This window comes from Mytilus galloprovincialis, chromosome 9, assembly GCF_965363235.1.
Source record: "Mytilus galloprovincialis chromosome 9, xbMytGall1.hap1.1, whole genome shotgun sequence".
Taxonomy (NCBI): domain Eukaryota; kingdom Metazoa; phylum Mollusca; class Bivalvia; order Mytilida; family Mytilidae; genus Mytilus; species Mytilus galloprovincialis.
In genome coordinates this window covers 20,273,250-20,301,207 of record NC_134846.1, presented here as the reverse complement: position 1 = coordinate 20,301,207, position 27,958 = coordinate 20,273,250, and the positions used below count along the sequence as shown (strand labels likewise).

At 31.3% G+C, this 27,958-nt stretch overlaps 1 protein-coding gene across 1 annotated transcript; it reads left to right on the top strand.

Moving 5' to 3' along the window:
- The first annotated feature begins 966 nt into the window (after positions 1 to 966).
- LOC143044588 (phosphatidate cytidylyltransferase, photoreceptor-specific-like) lies at positions 967 to 27,958 on the top strand. Its single transcript, XM_076216651.1, has 11 exons — positions 967 to 1,132; positions 9,766 to 9,908; positions 12,418 to 12,514; positions 13,064 to 13,240; positions 15,117 to 15,236; positions 16,957 to 17,039; positions 18,143 to 18,299; positions 19,409 to 19,561; positions 23,140 to 23,274; positions 25,401 to 25,504; positions 27,153 to 27,958. The coding sequence occupies exons 1-11, from the start codon at positions 1,079 to 1,081 to the stop codon at positions 27,283 to 27,285; spliced, it is 1,356 nt and encodes a 451-aa protein (XP_076072766.1). The 5' UTR covers positions 967 to 1,078; the 3' UTR covers positions 27,286 to 27,958.

Here is a 27,958-nt window from a genome sequence, read left to right as displayed (position 1 = left end):
ATACATTGTACATCATATTCTTGACGATAAAATTGGGCTTAATGTCAATATCATCAAATCATTAAATATTTTAAAATCTAAAATATTTATCTAAAGATATCACTGTTTGAGAGTAGACAACCAATCGACACTTAGGATTCATAAAATGTTATTATCTACTTTCTTTTCTTTTTCTTTATATCATCTAATTGCAACAGTCTATATCTTTCACAATGGAGATTGTAACATAATCGCCTACATTTTGGATCTATAATGTTCTGTATCACTTTAAAAACTTTTTCATTTCTTAACATTGTCATGTAAGTAAAAGGATCTATGATCAGTTGTAAAATGTCAAAATGTTCACCTTTCATATTAAAAGCAGCTAACTCTTCACTACAGGAATTAATTAAATCTTCCAAAATTGGGTTTCTGATATCTTCTAAACTTTTACACGTTAATAAGAAATGTGGTAAAGTTTCTTCTGTTTCATTACACAGTTTGCATATAGACAGTTCTGTATTACTTTTAAACTTGGCTCTAACTGTTTGCAGAATGTAACTCCCAGTAGCTATTTTCAATTTTGTAGGAATTCTAATCATTTCCCTTGAATTCATAGTATTTGTATTTGCAATAGGATGACATTGGTAACAACTTGTAAATAGTTTTATCTTATATTGGATATGTAAAGTGAAAATCAAAAAAACAAGTTATTATTTCTTTATTTAATTTTTGATGTAAATATATAATTGTAAATGTTACCCAATATTATGATGGAGTGCGGAAACTGAAAGAAGAAGAAGATTCCGAAGTTAACGTAACTCGAATAATTCAGCGCCCTCTATCCACTACTTTTCTCGAGGAAATGGAGTGATCGAAGTGATCGTAATATAACGACTGGATTATTCGGGTTAAAGTTAACGCTGAAAGATTTTTAAAAAGCCCGCGCACCTGCATTGAGATGGGAGTTAACTCTGTGTTGTACAAAGTCCGCTCTCGTTTTCTACGAGACTAGCAGATGATATGCACATAACTAAATATAAAACACTTCAGACCTAATTCACTTTGTGATTTATTTGATCAGTTAAGTTGTGACAAAATGTCAGAACTAAGACATAGAGTGAAAGATGGAGAAGTTAGCAGTTCAGATGAGGTGAGGCATCAAACGTTTATTGTTCTGTTACAACGTCCCAAAACATGACCACCTGAATCAAAAACATTGATGCAAAAAAATCAAAACAAACAATTTTGAACATGTTTTGAACTGAAACAATGCTTAATTAACATTTTTAAAGTTGCTGTTGTGCATATCAAATGATGTTAACTTTATAAATTTTAATCAGGAAACTTGATCATGTTGATGGAAACTAGATTTTGGAATTATCATGATCATGTTTTTGCTCCAGGCAAATAAATGTGGTAATTCTTATAGACTATTACTATTTAAGACAGCTGTTGCATGGGACATCATAACTATAATGTATTTGTACATAGGATAAGATCATAAATAGATATTGATACTATCATTCCTTGAGGTACATGCATTTTCGAAGGGAATATATATTTATGACATGTATGAGGGTGGAAATGGGTAATACATTTGTATATAAATGTTGATGAAAATGAATGTTATTCTATATCAAAATATAAAGCTGCGAAAACAGTAACTCCAATAGTCCTTTTGCTATTTTATGATTTGTGTGGACCTTGAATAAACGTATTTACACTTATGGCATTTAGCTGTATTTTGACTCCGAATGACCTTATATCACCTCCGAATAACCTTTTGACGTCAAGCAACAATCACTTTTTAGTTGTGACGTCAAATATTTTGAATTATGAAGTCAAAGTTTACAGGAACCTGTGTGATGTTATGTAATGGCGGACAAATTTGCATTCAAGTGTAAATACGTCTATCTGCAAACATGGCAAATTGTCAAAATCTATCAAAAGAACCTAAAAGCTAGGGTACTGCAACAGCATACAGCTCATTGAAGGTTTCAGAATAGAATAAAGTACATTTGTACCTGTCATCCCAATAACTAAATTCAGTTAAGATTATTAATGTTGCATGCATAATAATACAGTGTTCTCCCCAGGATTTTTGGATAGCGCTGTGGTAAGCGCGTAATTTTCGACAATTCTCAGTAACTTTATTGCGGCGCGCGGTTTGTTTGTAATTGCTTTGTTATGTGTTTTTATTATATCATGCTGTTGATGTTTCCTCTTGTTATGATGTCCTTGTCATGCTCATGGAAGTTACAGTGTATCCCTTAATGATGCTTTGTTTGTTAATGTTATTGTCTGGATATAGAAGTCTGAAGAGTCTTTTTTCTCCATTGTAAATTCATATATTAAATCCTCATACTATCTATGTATAAAACTGAAGGAAAAGTCTTTTTCCATGATGGATCTACACCAGACTGCCTGTGCCAAGATTTCTTAGCATCCATCAGGTAATGTTGCAGAACATGTAGGACCAACAATAAAGTCATTGACAGCTTCTGTTTGGGTTTGTAACAAACTGTAGCAGTGTACTGTTTACCTTACGACGTTTGACAGGAATTTACATTTTTTAGCATAAAGATTTCTCATTTTTATGACCTAAACGTTTTATAATATTGAAATGGCCTCATCCAAGCTGGACATCGAGAAAGTAAAATTTCTCAAGTCGTATCTGCTTGGGGTTTGTTTTGCTAATCATATCCTCTCAAATTGTTATCAAATGGAAGAATTTCTGACTAAATTATAAGTTCGAATAGCGGATAATTAATATTTAAAAGACTTGATCATTTTCGGGGTTCGTATGGATAGTAAACCCGGCAAATAATTTGTAACAAACCCCTGTGTTTGATCGTTTTTAAAATCATCGTTTGTTCAAAGTTCGTAAAACAAGTTTGTGAGTGACGTCGGGAAATGCGGTCAATTCATTTCATCACATTTCATTCATATATGCCTCCATATTTTCTTTAAATTAAAAAAATCGATGTCAATGTTGAAATCTTTGTTTATTTTGATCTTTCAAAAACGCCATTTTGTAAAATTTATTATACTGGTCCCGCGAAGTTACTTTAATACAGCGGAAATAATTCATTCAAAAATCGTAAACCAGTCGATCACGTGATCCGAAGTGAAAAATAAGCGGGAATTTTGAAAAACATTGAAAAATACGGAAAAAAAATATAGCGACGCGGTTGCATTGGATAGCGCTGCGGTCAGTGCAATAGGACAGCGGGGAATTGCAATAGCGCTGAAAAGCGCTGTGCTAAAACGGCCTGGGGAGAACACTGTAATATCAGATTATTACATGGCATTTTTCATATCGCATGTATTATCAGCCCTAGGTTCAATATCAGCCCAAGAGCCGTATGGCTCGAGGGCTGATATTGACCGAGGGCTGATAATACATGCGATATGAAAAATGACATGTTATGATCTTTTTATCATATGCTTCAACAATGGAGAAAAATAATCGATTCATATAGTGAATACAGATCCGTTCATGTGGTTCCCAAATAGAAGTTAAAGAGTTAACATTCACGAACGTCGGACCTCAAATTTAGTACATTGGATATGAAATATTTCTATCATATGCATCAAAAGAGAAGAAAAACATTTTAATATGGACGAATCGACAAAAAAAAAATAATTTAACAATCTACATAATGAACACTGTTTGGAAAAGTCAAATTTTATAAAAGTTACTTTCTAAATTATGTTTGAAACTTTTAAAAATGCATTTATTTTGTTTTTTTTACACAATATACTTTCCACTATCCAAATAATTGTTTTGTACACTACTTTGTGATGTTTTTCACTGAAAACGTAGCATTGAGGTGTATTTTCCGGAATTTGCCGAGTATCACCGGAATGCCATGCGATAACGTTACGGAAAGGCATGTGATAACGTTCGAAGCATGTGATAAACTTTTCATATCAGCCCGCTAAGCACCAATTCGAAAAATATGAAATTTACGTTAATTTTATGCTATTATCATACAGTAAAAAGCATATGTTATTTAGTCTAAGTATATGATAACATCTTTTTATTTCATGTTCTGCTTGATACAGATATACATGTATGTGTATAACTTATTAGGATGGATATTTAGTGCCAGAAATGTGTTTTTTTTTGTCATTCAGTAGTGGTTGTTTATCTTCCTCTAAATAAGTGCCATAGATCATGTATATTGAGTTTGTTGTTTGTCTTTGTCTTTATAAATGGCTGAGCCATAGATTGAGTTTGTTGCTCATCTTTGTCTAAGTATTAAAGTGCCATGCATTGAGTTTATCTTTCAACTTCGTCTATATATATACAAATGCCGTAGATTTGGTTTGTCAAATTAAAACTTATTGCTTGGTCCTGGAAAGAATGTGTCAAATATTCCTAGTTCCTGAAAAATGAATTAAACATGTCATAGGATGAAAGGTGCTGGTATTTTCAGAGTTGAGAAATCAGTATCAGAAGTGAGATAGTCATACATCAATGTACATACATATATACATGATAAACGAGTCTAAATTGAAAACTACATTCAAACCTATGATTGTGTTGGATAAAAACCGCAATTTTTATATGTGTGCATGTAAAACAAATTTCGTTGTAGAAGGGTCTAAAAACAGTACAAACAACATTTTCCGAAAGACCAAAAAAGTGAAAAAGTATATTTAAACAAAACGCATTTGACTAACAGGTCAAACAACTGATGTTCTTTAACCCTGCTGACTGCCATTGGTGATTGCCAAATAAAATTGATCACAAGATGTAACAAAATGGATCTTAATATAAATTTAATACTAAACAGAAAAAAATTAACTTGTGGCCACGATGTTATGCCACAAACATACAGTGTCAATATTTTTATATATACAATGTATGTAAACCTCTATTAGTCCAAATCAGAGGACTGTACTTAGTTTCAGTTACTTGTTCACAGCCTGTTTGACCATGTAAACTAGATGCTACCCTAATTTCATAATTTGCATGGAAAGAATATGTAATGAACCTTTCTTATCTATGGAATATATATTATAATTTATTTCTTTTATTTTCAGATAAATCAATAATATCTCAGGTTAAAATTTTTGTATTTGAACATGTTGAAATGCAGACTTAGCCATTCATATTAAGAATAAGTAATGGAAATTAATATCTGAAAAGTGACTTTAATTGTGAGATTAAAAGTCTGTTCTGATCCCCACAACATCATGAACATAGGCCACATTCATTTTGGTTCAAGTATCTGCATGTAATTTTAATTTGTTTACATTTCATATCAACAGATTATGAAAATTCCTATCAATTTATTTGTAAAATAAACAAACATATAGTTTTTTATTACAAATATATACATCTATGTGCATTTTGTACATGCAGATTTTGTCTGCTAACAATTGGCATAATTAATGTTAGATTGTAGATTTAATGTTTTTGACTCTCGCTTTATTAACATGTTTATGTCATTAAGGATTATATTAAGCTAATCAACTAAATTCAAATATTTACTGCCAATTAACTATTATTAAGTAAAACAAGTTTGTTACATCCAAAATACTTTCACACACAAATCCCTTTTAAGACATACGTATATATACATGTACAAAATAAAAAAGAAATCAGAGATCAAGCAATTATACATAAATACATGTAGTCCTTACTTTTTATTTTCAAGAGGAAAACAAAATGTACCAGTTGTTGTATCCCACTTTGACTACATGTATGAAATGACTGCTTTTCTTTCATTCATACATGTATTTAATAAGTAGAAAATGAGTTTTCAATTTAACAATTCTTTTTGGAGTATTTCAAAAAAGAGGCAAACGATATATATATATATTTAAACTCATAAGCATGATACATTGTAAGTAGAAAACAAACTGACAATCAGAATGCCATTCATTTTCTATGTTCATGATGATCAGTGGACCGTGAAATTGGAGTAAAAAATCAAATTTGTTATTAAAATTAGAAAGTAATAAAAGTCAAATGAAACCTCAAATTAAAAATAAAAAAATATGCATATGTTTTTTATAACTAAATGGATAGTTTTCATTATACAACTTATGTACATATATACTTTTTTCTGAGGAAAATTCTTTAATTTTTCAACATTTAAAAAAAGTTTACTTATTTTTAATTGCTTGCTTCAATTTTAAGAAGCAATTCGCTGACATATTTTCCATATGCATAGTGACCTTAGCGTGACCCTGCTCGTAAAAATCCGGTGATCACACATGGATCTGTCATTAAAATAAACATTTATCTTATTGTACATGTTAAACACGTGCTCAATACCCATGCTTTTTGATGATTGTTTACTATAAGGTGACAATCGGTAAACTTCGGCTCCAAAACACAGCATTTAATGAGCAGCCATATTTGTTAAATCATAACAGATAGAGAGAAAAAGTATTGACAATTATATGATATACTTGCGTAAAAAATGATAAAATCGTGCACAGAGGACTAAATTTATGATACATACATGTACATGCATTGGTTCAAGAATTGGAAAAACATTAATTTTCACCAACCACTCGTTTCATATGACTATAAATATCATAGGAAACGTGTGTAGTAAGTTTCAAGTTGATTGGACTTTAACTTCTTGTCTTCATCAAAAACTACATCGACAAAAAACATCAATCTGAAGCAAGAACAGATGATGAACACACAATCTGAAAAGCATATTGCCCTTAGGTCAGGTGTACGTGTAGGGCATTAAAACACCAGAAGACACTAGTGTACAAAACACATCATAGGAAATTAAGGACTTAGCAAGTGGAACCCCACTAAAAGCTGGGGGTGGTCTCAGGTGTTCCTGGAAAGTAATCAGATCCTAATCTACAGGCGACACCTTCAATGTATAAACTAGAACAGTTTTGATATCAGAAAGCTCAATTCAGTTCAATATAGTCATGAACAACATAACATAACTGTATATTGGATCATCTACATTTTGTACAGGACAGCTAGCAGACCTAAGTAACTTTATATTTAATTTAAGATTATTATGATAATAGGATCAGATCTGATAATGTTCAGTAATTTTTATCTTCTTCAGTTTCATGTTGGTTTCTGTTAAGTGGAAGTTACTATTTTTAGCATTATTACTAAGTAACTGGTACATATATACATACAATGAAATGTAAAACAAATAAAAAGTCTGATGTAAGATATACATCTTAAAAGTGCAATAATCATTATATCTAATAAATTTAAAATACCGAATTTAAAAGTATTAGTATTTTATATTTAATTTCACACGTATGTCATTGTACGTGTGTATTTTTAATTATATATAATATGAATGGTAGTTTTTTAAATACTAGAATTAGCATGATTAAAGTTTAAATTTGATAATGAGTTGGGCTAAAAATATATTAGTTTTAGAATTAGTCAGTGCTTCAGTACTGAGTGACAGTGATTTATTAAATAAACTTTTCTTAAAGCATGTTAAATAATCTGTTTTTTCATGTAAATAATTTTAGATATTATTATACATTTGTATACATGCATTAATGTATTAAGAAGAAGGTTATCTTCAGGCAAATAAAGCTCCCCAAGTATTTAAGTAGGGCAATAATAAGGGCATATATACACCATTGGCTTTTAAACTTTGGGGTAAATCCAGTTAATTGGCTTCAGCTCTATCAAATCTTTAAAGTTATTTATAAATTATTATTTTCATTTCACAAAAGAAACATGGAAAATAAAAAAAAATGTACCGTGTAGTTATTTATTTTCCAGGGTACCAATTTAATTGGTTTGAGTATCAGGCCTCTACAATAACTTTTTTTTCAATTTGTCCAGTAGGACAAGAACATACCAAAATTTACTTGTCCGATTTGAAATTGTTACTTGTCCAAATTTTTTTAATTAAAAATAACCTTTTTACATTTTTAAGTTGATTAAAGGAACAAAATGAATTTAAACAATAGAACAGAATTTGATGTATTTCTTTTGAAATACTTTTCAAAAATATGAGTCAAGTACAACTGAATCAAGTCATGTCACAGGACTTAGGTTCTAGTTTTCATCAATGCCAGTCTCATCAGACTCTAAACATGAGGCACCATCTGATAGGCCTGTACACTCATGATCATTGGATTAAATTTGTATCCTGTTTTTTCTTTAAGTTGAAAATTTTTTATTCAAATGCAATTAATAAAAAGAAGAAGATAAGGTCTGATTGCCAATGAGACAACTCTCTACAAGAGACCAAATGACACAGAAATTAACAACTATAGGTCACCAGACTGCAAGTATTGTTTTTTTCTACTTATGATCAAATATGATTTGGTAAATTTTATGAAATTATGGTAAATAAAAAAAAAATATTTTTGTGAAAAAATTATGGTTGTCTTGGTCCCGAAATGTCTTGCCTTGCCAAAGTGTCTATCAATTATGTCTACTGAATATGTCTCCTACGGTGCCAAACTGTCTATTAAACTTTGAGCTAAACCTAGGTGAGAACTGTCCTGTAAAGTTACCTTATCTACAAAGCCCAGTATTGATTCGATCATAAAATATTTGATTTGATTTGAGTTGATTTGATTAAGACTGGTTTCCAGAATAGTATACCTTTAACCTGTTAAAAGGTACCTGTCAAAGAACCAGTTAAAAATAATCGATTGCAAGTAAACATGAGATTTTGCATTTGAATAAACAAAATACAGAAACATGTCAAATTAATATTTGTTTTTTTTGTTTTTTGTTTATAATTATACTTTGTTCATCAAAGTTGGATGAAATTTATTTTCTTCAGAATACGCGTTAGCGGAGACAGTAAACGGGTATTTGCGACCTTCAAATCCCCAATTGATGCCGTCGGAGCTTAAAATACAATAATGTTATCTCTATTCTAATGAAACTGACAGAAAACAACGTTAAAACATGTATTTAATATACCGTCTGCGCTTGCGCGTAAGTCCCATAGCATCAATTGTCAATTGATGCCATGTAAATAAGTGACGTTAATACGGTTATCCAATCAAAATGAACGGTACAAACGTTGTTGCATTAGAATTGTATTTGTCCCTACGGACAAGCTTGATACAGCTTTTACTTGTCCGACCTTAAAATTTTCCCTCTGGTACCGGACAATCGGACAAGCGTTATTGTCGAGACCTGAGTATAATTATAAACTTGCATATACATGTATGTGAGGTTTTGGCAAAGTCGGCATACATTCTGACATTAAAAAAAATTGTAATTCGTTGAACATTGTGGTTCCCCTGTACCCTTTGAAATACGCGAAAGTTGGTATCCAACGAATATTAATGAATTCACAATAGTAGTTTTAATAGACAAAAAAAAGTATAATTTTAGGCCTTTATTGGTGACTGGCAAACAAACTCAAAAATTTATTTATTTGCTACATTGAAATCATATTGATATATAACAGTCTGTACCAATAGCCACTTACAAAATGACTTACATTTAAGACCTATCACACACTAGACTAGGAAAAATTATTCGGACTATTAACTTTTTGCAATACTCTAATGTTTAGACACTTAACAAGAATGTTTGAATATTAAATATAGTCTTTGGACTAGCAGTCAGAAAAGATTTTGGTGTAGACTTAATTTTTCCCCCAAGCATGTTTAGCATGGATACCATAGACGCCATGCCATTTTTAAATGATGCCATGCCCTTATTTCACTTCTTTGGATGGCATCATTGTCTTTAAATTGCCCCAAATAGAAGCCTTTACAAAAGAAAATTTAAAATGTCTGACTGTAATAAAGTTCATTTTTAACACCCTTTTTATGTAATTTTAGAAGCCTCCACCTCAGAGTAACCCTGAATCAGAAGAAGATGAGCTGCCACCTGGTGCTGACCTGACAACAACACGACAGTTGTCACAATCATCAGACAAAACAACCGAAGCTTTAGATTCAGCTCTTAAAAACCTCAACCCAAGGTAAAGTTTTTTTTAAAGTTTTTGGGCAAGGTAGTCTTTGATGAAGTTGAAGTTCGATCAACTTGAAGCTTTGTGCACATGTTCCCTATAATATGATCTTTCTAATTTTAATGCCAAATTAGAGTTTTGACCCCAATTTCACGCTCCACTGAACATAGAAAATGATAATGTGATTGGGGCATCAGCTAAAGGAGTTGATAAATTCTACATGAAGATAACTTTTGTTATTTTCATCAATATTAAAAATAAAAACTAGAATTTACTTGTATAAAGATAAGAATTATCTCTATTTTCTAAAAATAACTTCCTTCATCTTTCTGTATGATAAGTTGCAACTCACACTCTTTGAGTGAGATAGTGAGTTAGAAAAACAGTGAAAAACAAATTTTTTTTTTATTGTTTATCATGTTTATTGAAACTTGATACATTTATCATCCTCATAGCATCTAAGGATTGTCACTTAGATAAGGAAATGTATATTTCTTTCTTACTTTAATAATCTAGAAATTTCAAACATTGTTATATCAGATCTAGACAACATTCAAGAAATTACTATTGTATTGAAAATATATGATGGTAACACACACATGACACAGGACTGTTTGAATTGAAGATTTTAATATACATGAAGACCCCTTTGTGGCCTATGGCTGTTTTCTGCTCTTTGGTCGTGTTGTTGCCTCTTTGATATATTCCCCATTTCCATTCTGAATTTAATGAGTCATGTACTAAATATTAAATCAGACTAAAAATATATTGCATCTTTTGCAATTATAATAATCTATACATCATCATTACCATGCGTAACCACCTCAGGTTGGAAACATTGTTATAGAACTTGACATTTCATTGGAATAAAATAACATTATAACATTTAAGTACCAGCTTAATTTTATTGTGCATTAACATGATTAAGATATAAAGTAATTACATGATATAGATGCAGGTAGCTAAATGTTTGTTACAACTATTAAGCAGATGATCATATCACATTTTGTACATTTTTCTGGTTAGCTGACTGTTCCATTGTTTAAATGATAAACTAATCTTCCTTGATGTAAATGTATAGATATAGGAAGATGTGGTGTGAGTGCCAAAGAGACAATCTCCATCCAAATAACAATTTTAATAAGTAAACCATTATATGAGGTCAATGTACGGCCTTCAACACGGAGCCTTGGCTCACACCGAACAACAAGCTATAAAGGGCCCGAAAATTACTAGTGTAAAACCATTCAAATGGGAAAACCAACGGTCTAATCTATATAAAAAAACAAGAAACACGTATAAATTACATAAACAAACAACAACTACTGTACATCAGATTCCTGACTTAGGACAGGTGCAAACATTTGCAGCAAGATTAAATGTTTTAATAGTACTAAACCTTCTCCTTTTTTCTGAAACAATAGCATAACATCACAACAAAGGCTTGTTAATTAGTGCATTATATCGTTGATGAATTAGTTTATTGATTCCTGCCAATTCAAAGTCTTTATATGATGGAGAAGAAGATTTTGATTCATTTCAGATAAAAATATCATTTGTGCATTGATTATTAGAGTTTGACCTTTTAAATTAATTAACCAAGGCCTATAAATGAAGGTGATTGAAGGTTAACATGGTTAAAATATTTTGCTTTATAACCCTGCTCTATGATATATCTTGAATGTATCCCTAGCTTTTTGTGACCTTACTACAAATGTATATGGTTATGATGGTATGGGTTTTATTGAACTCAATGTTAAAGACTGTACAGGTAAATTTCCTAATAGAACAAACAAAGATTATGAGGTTTACATCCATGACACTAAATCAGTACATGAACACCAAATAAACACATGAAAATCAAATTAAAGGAACAGTGCTTTCATTTGCTGCTCTTGATCTCAAAGTCACAATGAGGCCTCCAACATGAAGCCAAAAAACCTCACCTTACAGCTAACTTAAGTCTGCTCCTAGCATCGTTTGAAGAGAAATTCTTCGCAAAAATATTCTTTGTAAAATGTAACACCTAAATGATTGAATCGGGTCCAGTATATGTTTTCTTATGGTCCTTTTGAAAGTTGTTTTGGCAATCTCCCTATTGTTCTACTAATAGGTATTTCAAAGTAACTTAAATCTACACTTCATAAGCAACTACTAAAAATTGAAGGTAAAATATTGAATTATTAAAAACATAAAAAATGTATGTATCAGGCTTTATTCAATTTTAGATAGCTGCATTTTTTCACAATACAGGACCTTGATTGTGTTAATGTGTTATGAATTTGAAACTTGTTGGGAATGAAGGAATGTGTCAAAGAGACAACAACCTGCCCAAAGAGCAGAAAACATGGAACTATGGAACTTTTTTTTTTAGGCATTATAATTTCTTTTTTCTATGTGGAGCAATTTGATTTTGCAATGAGTCTTTACATGGTGATAGAGTTTTTGAAGGATTCGTTCTAAATGACTAAATACTAAAGGGAGTTTTTGATTAATGTATTATTTTTTCCTATATTTTCAGATGGAGAAATTGGATTATAAGAGGAATTTTCTCCTGGGCGATGATTTTCTTTTTCTTTTTAATCATCTATTTAGGACCACTGGCATTGGTTATAGTTGTAAGTAAAATTATCATTTTTTTTTACATACATGTAAGTTATTTAAATACAATTGTGTCGATTGTAATGTATTGATATTAAAAGCCTGGCATAGAAAATTAAGGGTTCATTATGTTTTCCAGTTTGTCCTTTCAACCAACCATCCATTATATCTTCAATTTGTTATCCAGTATATCAGGTTACACATTTTTCTAAAGATAGTTTACCATGTAGTAGTGTCACATCAACTTAAAGCTTTGTACTCATGTTCATTTATATGATGTGAAATTTTCAAAAAATATAACCTCACTTCACATGGAAAAATAAAAGTGTTAGCCGGTCCTGATGCAATTGACACATATTCTTGATTACTTAATGGAATTAATTATTTTCATTAATTTTTATTATGCCTCCCTGGCTAGAGAACATGGCCCTATTAGTTTAATCTGTTTTACTGTTGTTCATCTCAGAATTATTTCTACTCTCTAACTTTGGTTTGCCTCAACCGAATGTAATGAAACTTATACACCATGCTTATTTATACCACATTTTTCTTTTATTTATTTATAGACACTGATGGTACAGATCAAATGTTTCCATGAGATTATTACAATCGGGTATATTGTTTACAAATCCTTTAACTTACCATGGTTCCGTATGTTGAGTTGGTACTTCCTGTTTACATCAAATTATTTTTTCTACGGAGAAAGTCTCATCCAGTACTTTGGTGTTCTGCTTCAGCGAACAGTGAGTTTTGTATTATTACAAATTTTGATTGATTATAAAAACAGCTTTTAGATTCAATTGGCCATTAAAAAAATTTGTTTAATAATGTTATTTTTTAACTACATAATTATAGTCTTACATCTAATTTATAAGAATTCATGAAATCAAAATAGATAGATAAACTGACAACATTATGGCTAAAAAGAAAAAAAGACAAACAGACGAACAACAGAACACATAACACAACATAGAAAACTAAAGACTATGCAAAATGAACCCAACCAAAAACTGTGGGTGATCTCAGGTGTTAGCTGATCCTGCTCCACATGTGGTGACTGTCATGTTGCTCATGTTAGTACAAACCCAGTAATAAGTCTAATTTGGAAGTTCCTATTCAGTGAAAGGGGACAGATAGTATTGCAGTTACCACATTTGACATCAGCTGTGAATTTATTATTGCATTTCATATATTTGACTTAAATGTATAATATGTTTTGGATAATGAATTTTTATTATATGACCGCAAAATTTTTTTCGTATATTGGTATCACGTCAGCATCATCCGAAGTCGGATGGTTTCCGGATAATAACTTTAGTATAAGTGAATAGAAATCATTAAAATTTTAACACAATGTTTATAACCACAAAAGGAAGCTTGGGATTGATTTTGGGGGTTATGGTCCCTAAGGTTTAGGAATTAGGGGCCCAAAGGGGCCCAAAATAAGCATTTATCTAATGTCAGTACAAAAAGTTGTGTAGAAGTATTTCAATTGTTCTGAAATTATACCACAATGTTTAATACCATAAGTAGAAGGTTGGGATATATTTTGTAGGTTATGGGGCAAAACAGTCTAGGAATAAAGGGCCAAAAAGGGACCAAAAACAAGCATTTTTGTAGTTTCAAGACAATAAATTGGAGTTATCTTTCTTTGTCCAGAATGATTGTTGAATCACCTAAACCCAATGCTTTATGAAATCTTCTTTGAAAATTCTTTGTCCAGAATAGTAGTTGAATCAACTTAAATCAATGCTATATACAATATACAATGCAATATTCACTTTACTACCAACTGATTAATTAAAGCAGTCTTTACCATTCAGTGATTACAAGCACTTTGATTACCATTCTAGGGTTATGTCCCTTTACAAATGGAAAAATGTTTTTGTTCTCTTAACTTAAGTTTGTCTCAACTAAATTTAATGAAATGTGTATATAATGCTTATTACCTCCAAACTCAGTTTAAGTTCAATTTTTGGCAGCTTCACTTTTACAGTTCTTGAGTTATTTCCCTTTATAACGTTATATGCTAGCGGAAGCATCATCTGTGACTCTGTGTCCCTTTGGACACATTCTCCATTTATTTTGTTGGAAGTTACTATTAATTAATATTAATTTTAACCATGACTGTATGGCATTTAATATTTCAATATTTTATGATGTATTTAAATGAGTAGTTATTGTTTCAAACTCCATTAGAAATTTGAATTGAGATCATTTTTGGAATAAGGGAAAGGGGGAGCTGAAAACAAAATTTGGGGGGGGGGGGGGGGGTCAATTTTTTCATTTCAGATTTCAGAAATTAAAAAGAAAATTTCTTCAAATTTTTTTTTTTTGAGAGGATTAGTGAATTGCTCAATAGCAAAACAAAAAAAAGTTCATTAGACCACATTCATTCTGTGTCGGAAACCTATGCTGTGTCAACTATTTAATCACAATCCAAATTCCAGAGCTGTATCAAGCTTGAATATTGTGTCCATACTAGCCCCAACCGTTCAGGGTTTGACCTCTGCGGTCGTATAAAGCTGCGCCCTGCGGAGCATCTGGTTCCTAATATATTTGCTCTTTAAAACAAAGCACAACAAATTTATGTGTTACCTTTACCGTTTATGTTTACAGGAATTTTTACGTCCCTTAGTATCGTACCACAGATTTATATCATTTTCCTTGTACGTGGCTGGCTTTGTTGGTTTTGTTGTCAGCTTGAAGAAGAAGCACTACTTAAAACAGTTTACCTTGGTAAGTGTATGAATAACATAAAGTAGTACATGTAGTAACAATTATTGATGTTTTCTTAGGTAAAGGAGAAGGTTACATTTTTGGCCTCTTGGTCGAATGAGAATAAAATAAATTTCACATCAAGAAGGAATATGAAAATCAAAAAATATCTTTCAGATGCTCATTAGTCACAGTGTTCTCCCCAGGATTTTTGGATAGCACCAGGGTAACCTGTGTCAAAACTATTTGTAAAATATGTCGTGTTGAATTGCATCGCTTATTTTTTTTTTCTTGTTAGTTTTTTGTGTTAGTAACCTTTTTGTCTTTTGTTTTGTTTACTGTGGTACTGTGTTATGAAGACTTTTGGTCAAAAAAACAATCTACAATTTTTTAACCGAAAATTTTATCACCACAGAGAAAAATTAAACATCACGGTAAGAATGATACCATCACGTAAAAAATTACACAATAAATTAATCATTGTGCATCTGTGTCATATAGGTACCATGCATAGTCGCATTTGTCATCCTTTCTTATGACTATTCAGTTTAGGTTATTTTGGGAGAAAAACGAAAATAAAGGTGTCCGAATATTGTTTCCGTTATCAAACCGACTTTTATGTCAGACATGACTTCCGGATTAAACATTGAGAACCAATTGAATGATAGATAACAAAAATGAAAAATAAATAAGCCAATCAGAGCGTTGTCCATATCTTGGTTTTCATATTGTAAGAACCACTACTTTATACCTCGGTTTTAACCTACAGATAATTTTCATAAGTACTCGGACGGGGACAGGACAATTATTTTCGCGTTTATCTGCATGTATACTGTGATCAAAATACTACTATAATATATAGAGACTCTCTATATAATATAGCAGTGATGGCCATGGAGAAGACACCTTGAATTGATAGTTAAATTAGAAAATTAAATACACTTTAATATTTATAATATAGTATACGTTTGTTCATAGTATACAGAAAAGCGTAAATAACAGAATTTAACAGAAAAAAATAACGAACTTTGGAAACAAGGGAGCTTAAACTGTTTCCAAGTACCTATGAATTTTGACACCATTTCTGAAATACTCTAGATATGAAATTGTTTCAGGCCGAAATTCCCCAGACACAAAATCTCACAAGCTCTATATGCCCGCGATTTCGCTGGTGTGTTCTAGTTATATTTATATATGAGGAACAGCTTTACTCAAAAAGACTTATTATTTATACATTTGTAATATATCATATTAGAAATTATAATTTATTGATATTATTTTAGAAATTATAATGTTATTACACAGAAGCTTTGTACTAAAAGCCTTACTGTAACTTAAAGATTAAATGTAACAATTAAAGAGTTGTTTAAGTGTCAATATAAAAAAGAAGATGTAGTATGATTGCCAATAAGACAACTCTCCACAAGAGACCAAAATGACACAGAAATTAACAATTACAGGTCACCGTACAACCTTCAACCATGAGCAAAGCCCATTCCGCATAGTCAGCTATAAAAGGCCCTGAAATGACAATGTAAAACAATTCAAACGAGAAAACTAACGGCCTTATTTATGTACAAAAAATTAACGAAAAAAAAATATGTAACACATAAACAAATGACAACCACTGAATTACATGCTCCTGATTGTTTTGAAGTACAAAATTTATGTTAAAAATTAAATAAATATTAATTTGTTTGAATCACATTTATTAATCCTTCTGTCTTTTATTTATTTTCAGTTTGGTTGGACACACGTAACCTTACTTATAGTGGTCACACAGTCACACTTAATTATACAGAATGTTTTTGAGGGACTCATTTGGTATGGGATATATATATATCTTGTAGTTTGTAAGCAGTAAGAAATAATTGGTTTAATGTTTCCCGTCTTCGAGAACACCATTTATTCATATTAAGAAATAATTCATGAGGGCTTGAATTTATACTGATTTTACAATATCTGCATAAAGATCCAACTTGTGGTAAAATCAGTATGAATTCAAGCCCCCATGAATTATTTCTATTCTAATGGGACAAAGACTGCAATTCTTTTGGATCGAAGCGCTCTAGGTGGAGGAAAATATTTGCCGTTTTTGTAAATAAACCCACAATAGACAACTTTCGAGTTCGATGCATTTCCATCAAAAACTCTGGTTTTAGTGAACGTCATTTATGCGTTTAGGGGCGTAGTCACTTCCATTCCAATGTTGAGCGAGTGGTTGGAAAACTAGATATCTATGATGTACGAATTATACGGCAAATTGAATTCTAAAAAAATTGACAATCAGCACTGCTGTCATTAGGGAATAATCATTAAGTACCTACAGAACAACCATTATTTCTAGTTTATCCTGCACAATGACGATCACTAAGACGCTTGATGAACGTAAATAGTGCAAGGATACAGGCGATCCCCCCTATCTGGTAAATGACGTCATAAAGGCGTGCATAATTGACGAGTTTTTTCCTGTGACAGATGAACTCGAAAGTGGTCTATTACATTGATAAAAAAGAATGAAGCAAACTGAAGCAATGACATGACATGCTTATAAAAGATACTTATAATAATGTATTTAGTTAGGTGGGGTATCTCATTCTTGAAAAAAAACATATGACGTGTCAGTATGGTCAGAACAACCCATACAAGTAATATATTCATATTTTACCACGGGTCTGTACTAAAACCCTTTGAAGAACGTCATATAAGAATTTGAATTAAATATCCCCAACACACATGACTTAAGTAGGCAGTTGACTCATCATATGAGTTATGCTCTTAAATGGTGGTTTTTACCCGTTTTTACCCATTTCTTTGTGTTTTGGATGCAATTTGGACTAATGTTCAATATCTTTATGTCCCATGATGATATTGCATGATGTACAAATTTATGTATATTGTTTATAATATTTTTTGTTATTTTTCAGGCTTTTAGTCCCAGTCTCCATGATTATTTGTAATGACATCATGGCGTACATGTTTGGATTTTTCTTTGGTAAAACACCGCTGATCAAACTGTCTCCTAAGAAAACATGGGAAGGATTTATTGGTGGTGCTTTGTCTACAGTACTGTTTGGATTAGCAGTAAGTATATTAACTGCCTCGGGTGGAATTTCAATCATATCCACAAAGATACAAGATCATTCCAAATGGAGTGAAGATGCCATTACTTTTCTTTGGTCATTACAATAACACTCACAACACCCTGTTAAGCATAGTTGAGTTTATAAATTCCCTATATTTACAAAATTTTAGGTTTAATGTTAGTCCTTAGTGTTTGGCTGCCTGAAAAGACAAAAGAAAAGAAAACTGACCAAGGCCATGAATGTGTCATCAGAACAGGAAGAATCCCAATGGGGAGGCTGGCTTCAGCTGGCCCCATAACAAAAATGCATACTAGTTCAGTGCAAATGGATATCACACTAAGCTCCAAAACATATAAATATCTAAAACATACAAGACTAACAAAAGTCAGAGCCTCCTGACTTGGGACTGGAACAATAATGCAACAGGATTTGACATGTTTTGTAAGATCTCAACCCTCCCTATACCTCTAGCCAATGTAGAATAATCAAACCCACTGCAATATGCACAGTAAAACTCAGTCTAATGTCAGAATAGGTAAGAGAAGAAACTAAGAAAAAATACTATGAAAACATCTATTAACAAGGGACTACTAGCAGCTACTGACATGCCAGCACTTAAGTTTCCTACCATCATCAGATATATGGGTCATAATGAGAAGAACATTACCGTTGAATGTCATGCAAACAACAGGTTTAAGAATAAATGTGTTTATGTAAGCATTTTAATTTTGATATCAAGCAGCCTGGCATTTAAAAACATTAACTGTTTTAAATTCAAGCAACCAATGAAATTTACTGAAAAAAGTTTTGTTTTTTTCAAATAAACCAATGAAAATGGTCACAGCCATGTAATAAACCAATGAAAATGGTCACAGCCATGTAACAAACCAATGAAAATGGTCACAGCCATGCAATAAACCAATGAAAATGGTCAGAGCCATGTAACAAACCTGGATATTAGTTAGTCATTTAGTCTGATTTCTGTGTCAGAAGTTAGAACAGACAAAATCAAATACAAAACCATTAACAACTGAGCACAAGGCATTAAAAGTCTTTATGCTGTGAATTTCATTTTGTATGACACTTGATATTGTTTATATTTTGTAGTTGTCCTATTTTCTGGTGCAGTTTGATTATTTTGTTTGTCCGATTTCTTACGATGATGTAAATAACAAGATATCGTATGAGTGTGAGAGACATCCTGTGTTTATATTAACAGAAGTCAATCTGCCAACAGTAGCACAGAAGATATTCAGTGTAGTAAGTTTATTTTAAAGTGTTCAATATTTTCCAGAAATTTCACAGTCTTTTTTAGTTTTTTATGACATATTTTTATGTAAAGATTTTCATGCAATCAAAACCAGGGGCTTAGCTACCTAAGGCTCGACTAGGCACGTGCCTATACATAAATTTGCCGATAATACCCCCTTTGAAAAAAAAAAATTAAAAAATTTAAATTGTCTTTGTGTGTTAGGTTCTTAGATAAGAAAAACGATATCATCAGCATACGAGAACAATTTATCGGTTTTAAATATGCCAAAAGTGTAAAAGGTGTTGCCATTTCTAATACGATCGTTGAGTTTCTTGAACATGTAAACCTTGATATAAGGAATGATCAATCTCCGTGCCCAGTGGTATGTAAATATAGTAGTTTTGTTTGATGATCCTTTATGAAACAAATCCTGCTTTATTATCTTTTCATTTACACCTATTTTATATGGGAAGGGTTGTACTTCAAGTTTAAAATATATTTGTATTTTATTTATAGCACAACACAACACAAGTTTATGATTGAGCTATATTTTAATAAGATTTGCATGTCTGTGATAAATAAGTGCATTATTAAATTCACTGTTTCAAATTGAGTACTCATCATAACATACATTAAAATTAAATACTTAACACAACCAAAAAGTCACCATTTTATATTTTCAGTTTGAATACGTTTACATAATATGCAATCCAATATTGCAAATTAAATATTAATGGTTATTACATTGGTTGCAATGAATTACATTGACTTCCCAGTGAAATAAAAACCGATAATTTCACATGTGAAATAAATATGGTTATTTCACTCCTCTGACGTCATACAACAATAGGCGTTGTCAAGACGTCGATAACGGCAGATCAAAACAAATTGTGAATGCGTAGAAAAAAATATATTGTTCCTTACATTTTCTACTTTAAATTCATAAAAAAAAGCTTTTTACCAATGTAATAAAAAGAATAACTAATCAAAGAATTCCAATATCGAAAAATTTTCCTCTTGTGACCGAACAACACTGATAATTAACTCATGCACTGTATATCAAAATGGTTCTGACTTATATCTTTAAAAAATGGTATGCTTGAAAGTATCCCAAAGATATAGTTTGTACAAATCAAGATATTTATCATGTGAAGGACTAATTTATCTTTTGATGCACAAATTAAACTCCCATACTAGAAGTTTATGCTTTGATACCACGAAAATATTCCCATTTATTATGTTTGAAATTGCGCCATTTTAAAAACTATTATTTTAAGCTCATGTTCAAACAATTGATATTCATATTTTGTATAAATTTTTTCAGAGCAAAATTGTGAGTATACAACATGTAAAACACACCAGATAGAAACATGCTTTAGATACTACTCCGGTGCATTCTCAAACTTCTTGGAAATCCTTATATAACATAGTCGTATATGTTTAGCTCACCTTGATATGTGAGATACATGTATCGTCTTCATTTGTAATCTGTCTTTGTCGGTTAACTTTTACCATTAAAATTGTCAATTTTGATAATGTATATATATAAACTGGTCTATTTGATTTTTGAAAACAATTATAACTATTTTAAAAGATGCATTATTTCAAAAATTGTTACAATTCAGATATTCTGTTTTCTAAGTCATTTTATACACATAATCAGGTGATGAGACATCAACTTTTAGTTATTTAGGTCACCGTAACCTATGTTTTCACCATGAAAAGGAGGACAAAATAGAATAGTGTTAATATTTTGTGGAAATCTATTTCAGTCCCTCTAATTTGCATGATTCTCTATCATGTCTATTTGGGAAACTAAAAAAAACGTCACATTTTTTAATCACTACAATGAAACAACAACTATTTTGGAAAACTCCATTTAATGACTCAATGCAACAGTTAATCAGTGCCATTTACAGCTCTTCTATAAAAGCATGCAGAGCAAACTATTGATCAACTTGCTTGCTATGTTTGTTTGGATGTTTACTATATACTGGACTTTGATTGGACAATAAACATTAACTTCAATTCATATCTAATCAAATCCCAGTATGTATTGAAACTCCGCCTACCTATTGTATGCAAACATCCAAGCAAACATAGCAAGCAAGTTGATCAAATTTTTGTTTTGCATGCTTTTATAGAGGAGCTGTAAATCTTTGTAGTGTTTGTCAGACATTGTGGCTGATCGAATGTTTTCTTTATTATGTACATTGATTATAAATGACTCCATATTTCCACTTGTCTACAGCAGAATTACTGCTAAGATCACATAGATTGTACACTTTTCAACTTTGTTGAACTTTATAGTTCTCATCAATGAATTTATAGAAAGCACAAAATCTGTAAAGATCATCTTTTCTTACACCATCATTATCAATGAAATCCATTATTTTTTTGGCAAAGATGGGAGGTGAATGAAACAGGTTCTTTTGAGCCAATAGTTACTATGTGGGAAATTTTAGTACATTTAGTATGAATATATTTAATGTAAAAACTTTAATGCTTGGTTCACATTTCCAGATTTGCTGAGATTTTTTTGTACCGACTTTGTGGATTTTGTGGGTATAGATAGGTAAACCAGAAGTTTAAATGTTGAACAAAATATACATAAACTTTCTATCAGCTTGTCCACAAAATTGGGAAAATAACCAAAATCAAATATGAATGATAATACAATTTTTCCTCACTCTATAGAAACTGATACTCACAAAAAATGTCTGAATTAACATTAATCTGTAAGCTATCTTCTGTTTCAATGTCATTATCTTAATTTTTGTATTTTTTTCTGATATTTGCAGAACAGTTTTCATTCTTTTGCAAGCTTGACATTTTCTAACCATAGAATAGTTTCATCAGCACTTTCACAAACATCTTCTATTCTAAATGCATTATTTCATGTAAATTTATTTTTGATTGGACCACATTGCAACACTTCATGTAAAGTTACTTTTGATTGGACGATATTTACCGTCAATTTCTATGTTTTCATTTTGAATCATTAGCAACAGTGTTTTGCAAACACAGTCAATGTCTTGTTAATTGAACATTTTGATAGTATTGCATTAAAAAAGCAATAACTGTACTGAGTTTTAAGATTTGCCACTATCAATTGGGAGTTTGACTGTTGCAAGTATAGTTTTACTAGTGACAAAGAGTACAGACAAGTAAAATGTATATTTACCACTGTCAAAGCCCTAATTAATGGTGGCAACTGTTTCATTCCTCATGTGTAAACATAAATGACAGTACATGTACTAGCTAGTATTTTATCTTATTGTTAAAAATCAATTTCATTTTACAGTCCGTCTCATTTAATATATATTTATATATATATATTGGTTGTACATTCATGAAAAACAATTACATTTCATCAAACAATATTTTATCTTTTTTATAATTTGGGAAATATTCCATAGAAGACCAACACATTTATGACATTTATCCAATCATGTTTTATCTATTTATAGTTTGATATCCAATGGATGACCTTTACAGATTATTCAATCATATTTTTTCTATTTATAGTTTGGTATCCAATGGATGACCTTTACAGATTATCCAATCATATTTTATCTATTTTTAGTTTGGTATCCCATGGAAGACTATCACACTTTATCCATTCATGTTACATTCTATCAGTATGTCCCTGTTTGCCTCAGTCATTGGACCATTTGGTGGATTCTTTGCCAGTGGATTCAAAAGAGCATTTAAAATCAAAGTAAGTAAAACCAGAAGTTAAAAATAAATTGTACGGTCTTAAGCAGACTGATTTTATGATGAATAAAAGAATAAATAGTATTCAAATACTTAATTATATAAAAAAGAAGATGTGGTATGATTGCCAATGAGACAACTATCCACAAAAGACCAAAATAACAATGACATTAACAACTATAGGTCACCGTACGGCCTTCAACAATGAGCAAAGCCCATACCGCATAGTCAGCTATAAAAGGCCCCGATAAGACAATGTAAAACAATTCAAACGAGAAAACTAACAGCCTTATTTATGTAAAAAAAAAAAATTAACGAAAAACAAATATGTAACACAAAAACAAACGACAACCACTGAATTACAGGCACATACATAAATAATGTGGCGGGGTTAAACATGTTAGCGGGATCCCAACCCTCCCCCTAACCTGGGACAGTGGTATAACAGTACAACATAAGAACGAACTATAAAAATCAGTTGAAAAGGGCTTAACTCATCAGATGGACAAAAATACAAGTGGACGTGGCCGGGTACTTATACATGCACGTATATTTTTTTAGAAATTAAAAGATCTGGTTTATTTCCAACTACAATGTATTTCCAAATACTAAGAAAAGAAAAAAATTGATGGAAAAAAAAAATTGATTGAAAAAAACACATTTAATTTATTTGAGTGCGTTCCGTCCTCTCGCCCATAATTTTGGAACAGCCCCAAACCATAAATTGTAGGTTGTACAGATATTGCTTGCACTTTCTGTATATTATTAGTTCCCTACAGACAAAGTAGTCCGTCTGTCTGTCCATCCATAAGTCCGGCAAATCAGTTTTCCACATTTTTTATGCCCCACCTACGATAGTAGAGGGGCATTATGTTTTCTGGTCTGTGGCTCCGTTCGTCCGTCTGTCCGTCTGTGGTTCCGTTCATCCATCCAGGTTAAAGTTTTTGGTCAAGGTAGTTTTTGATGAAGCTGAAGTCCAATCGACTTGAAACTTAGTACACTTGTTGCTTATGAGATGATCTTTCTAATTTTTAAGCCAAATTAGACTTTTGACCCCAATTTCACAGTCCACTGAACATAGAAAATGAAAATGGGAGTTTCAGGTTAAAGTTTTTGGTCAAGGTAGTTTTTGATGAAGCTGAAGTCCAATCAACTTGAAACTTAGTACACTTGTTGCTTATGATATGATCTTTCTAATTTTAATGCCAAATTAGATAATTACCCAATTTCACGGTCCATGGAACATGGAAAAGGATAGTGCGAGTGGGGCATCCGTGTACTTTGGACACATTCTTGTTTTGTCATTCTTACAGATATTGATTTGATAATGGTTATATAGTTTTATCATGACAAGTTACAGTTCAGTTATGAATTTTGTTCTGTTCTGATTATTTGATGCAGAGTTATGACCTTGCACTTCGAAAATTTACTCAAATAATCAGGTTTCTGTACTTTTTTTTTGTCATGCTGAAAGATATTGATTTGAAATTTGTGCTATAGTTTTATTATTTTTATCATAACAAGTTACAGATCAAGTTCAAATTTTGTTACGATCAGATAGTATTGTGCAGAGTTAATAATTCAGTTTAATAATCAGTTTTCAACACTTTTTTTCATCATGCCTAAAGATATTGGCTTGATATTTGTTATATAGTTAAAACCATGTCAAATTATAGATCAAGTTAGAATTTTGTTCCAATACAAAGAACTTGTAACTGGTAGGAATGCTTGTTACTCCAGGACCATACTTGCCAGTAAATTTTATTAAGGAATGACTGTAATATTTTTTTCTGTCTATGAAGAAATAACATAAAAAATCTGGTGCACACTGAATAACGTGCATAGCGGGTTATTTAACAGTGTGCACCACATTTTTTATGTTATTTCGATTAGACAGAAAAAAATATTACAGTCATTTCTTATAATTTAATTCTAAATTTCATTTTAAACAGTAGAAAACCATTAAAAAAACATTGATGACGTCACGGTCACATGACTAAATTATGTCTATGGGCTCATAACAAAATAACGTCAGCCAATCAGAAGACGCGTTACATCCAAAATTAAATTATTTGCAAATAAAAGCTCCATTTTGAGACATTAACAACAATTATGACCATCTATTTGTAGGATTTTGGAGACACTATCCCTGGACATGGTGGTATCATGGACAGATTTGACTGTCAGTTCCTCATGGCCACATTTGTTCATGTCTACTACACAAGTTTTATCAGGTATAGTATAGCTAGATTGTATAGATCTAATGGTGTTCATTTCAGTCCAAAACAGACAATTTTACAAATTGATAAAATATTCGTCTTTTCAATAGTTATTACAAATAAAGTTCTTTTTCTGAATAATCTGATGGCTTAGGAGTTGTTGTCATTTTTACTGAGGAATGCTGTTAGATAATTACCTCAGATGGTTTGTTTATTTATTATATACTGATTCATTAAAAGATCTGGTTACACAAAAACATTTCCAGAAATCACTAACTTATATGAATACACATATACAGCTTATGAGGTTCCTGTATTGAAGAGGCACATTTAGTTGTAAAAAAGCATCAAAGATAATAGTCAGGCTTACCGTATTTATTCTATTTAAAGCCCCCCTTCTAATTAACGCCCCCCTACCGAAAATAGTGTTCAGAACTTTTGACTTCTAATAAACGCCCCCATTTTGTAGTTAAAAAAATTAATTTAAAACTTACCCATTACAATATTTCAAAGACATCGACCCGGTCACTCAGAAACATGAAACGAAAAATTAATAACGTCCATGGTGGGTCTCATTGGGGTCTAAGCGTGACGTGGGATTGCAGATTTTTTGTAAGCGTAACACTTGAAAATCAAATTATTGTGCCGTGAAAACGGGAAATAAAGTCTAGCGGGACACGGGAAATTGCAAAAAAATTGAGAATTGCTTACGTACATAGTGTAAGCGAGAAACGGGAATCTGACAAAACAGTAAGTGGGATCCGGGATCAGAACCCTCCAATGAGACCCCCTCCATGTTTTAATCCACTCCGATAATACAACACAGTGTGTACAAGTTCCAAAAATAGATCTGTCAGTTACACAGTACGTTATAAATTTTAACAAATTATTAGATGAGGTCACATTACCGATAAACGCTATTTATAGATTATGAAGACAATAAGAAACACGTGACAATGTATGTTACTATAGTCTGTTTCAACAAAATTCAGGTAAAGGTCAATGAAGTAAGGTACGAAATACGTTTCTCTAATTGACGCCCCCCTTTCGGAAATTGTCTTCGCCCCCGGGGCGTTTAATAGAATAAATACGGTATTTATTGTTTGATACACTAGACACATATTTCATCTACACAAGACCCATCCATAAAAGTTGTCAATAAGATAGAAATTATCAAATATCAGCTGCCAAAACTGAATACTTAAAATAACAAAAAACATTAGAAGTTCGTCCTGTTATCGACCTGTCCACTATACATATATACCTACAGGTTGACATGTAAAACAAAGCGATGAATGAATCATAGTATATTTATATTATAGTCTCCTTGTAAACCCCTACTGCTGCAAACGATTTTCAAATCCCTGTATTTGTCACAGCTCAGCATTTAAGTCTTGTTGATTTGTTTCAGGAACAAATTCTACAAATATTGCAATGGGAAACAAACTAAATGTTTAAGCTCAATATTAAATTGCAAAATGAATACAATATTAAGACAGTGTAGGAAAATTTAATTTATTTGTTCTCAATATGAAACCGGAGAAAGCTTGGCGAGCTTTGGTTTTCTTTCTGTTTCTAATGCTTGTCAAACATATTTTCCTACATAATGAAAATTGTATTTGTATTTCATTTGCATTATTACCTCTAATAATATTTTTTTCAGAGCACCAAACCCACAGAAGATCTTACAGAGTATTTGGTTACTTACAACAGAGGAACAGATTCAGATATATAATACACTGAGAGAGAAATTAACACTGAGGGGACTCATTCTCGACAGGGCCACAAATACGTAACACCATTTTCAACTGAATTTTAGAAGATTTTAGATCAATTTTGTAATTTGTTTTAGAAATATATAGCAATATTTGTTACTAGTTTTATGAATGTTTTATCCTGAAGGTACATGTGATATGAATGGGGGGCCAGAAGAGGTGAATGCTTCATATTTTATCATTATTTATTATGGGTGTACATTTTTTTATCATTTTCAGTAATGAAAGAACTGGTGATCATATGATTGGTTTAGATATTTGCTAATTGTGTATATTATATTATATGTATATGTGTAAATTTTAAATACAAATTGAAGTTTTGAGGATGTTTGTCTTTTATTCTATGCTTTGAGTTCATATGAATTATCAGAATGTAGACCCTACTAAATGTTTTTAAAATATTTTTTTGTTTACTTTTTTTGTAGGTTGCAATTTTTGATAAAAGAAATATTATAAGCATAAATTGCCAGAATTGATAGTAAATGTTAATAATCTTAAAGCATTATTATTTTCAAATGGCAACTAATACTGTCTGTGATGTTTAGTTACTTATTTGGTGGTAATTCTTATTCAAATGATTATGAAAAAATATTGATCTGTTGGGAATGAGCATGACTAATATTTTATGAAAAAATTACATTTTACAGTCTTAAGGTGGCTTGGGCCTATTCAAAGTTTCTATCAGAAGTGTCAT

Bases quoted from the DNA above. Each gene is read 5' to 3' on its own strand.
- LOC143044588 (XM_076216651.1), top strand. From the start codon at position 1,079: ATGTCAGAACTAAGACATAGAGTGAAAGATGGAGAAGTTAGCAGTTCA. The intron at 12,515-13,063 runs GTAAGTAAAATT...ATTTATTTATAG, and splicing joins CACTGGCATTGGTTATAGTT to ACACTGATGGTACAGATCAA. The intron at 17,040-18,142 runs GTATGGGATATA...GTTATTTTTCAG, and splicing joins GTTTTTGAGGGACTCATTTG to GCTTTTAGTCCCAGTCTCCA.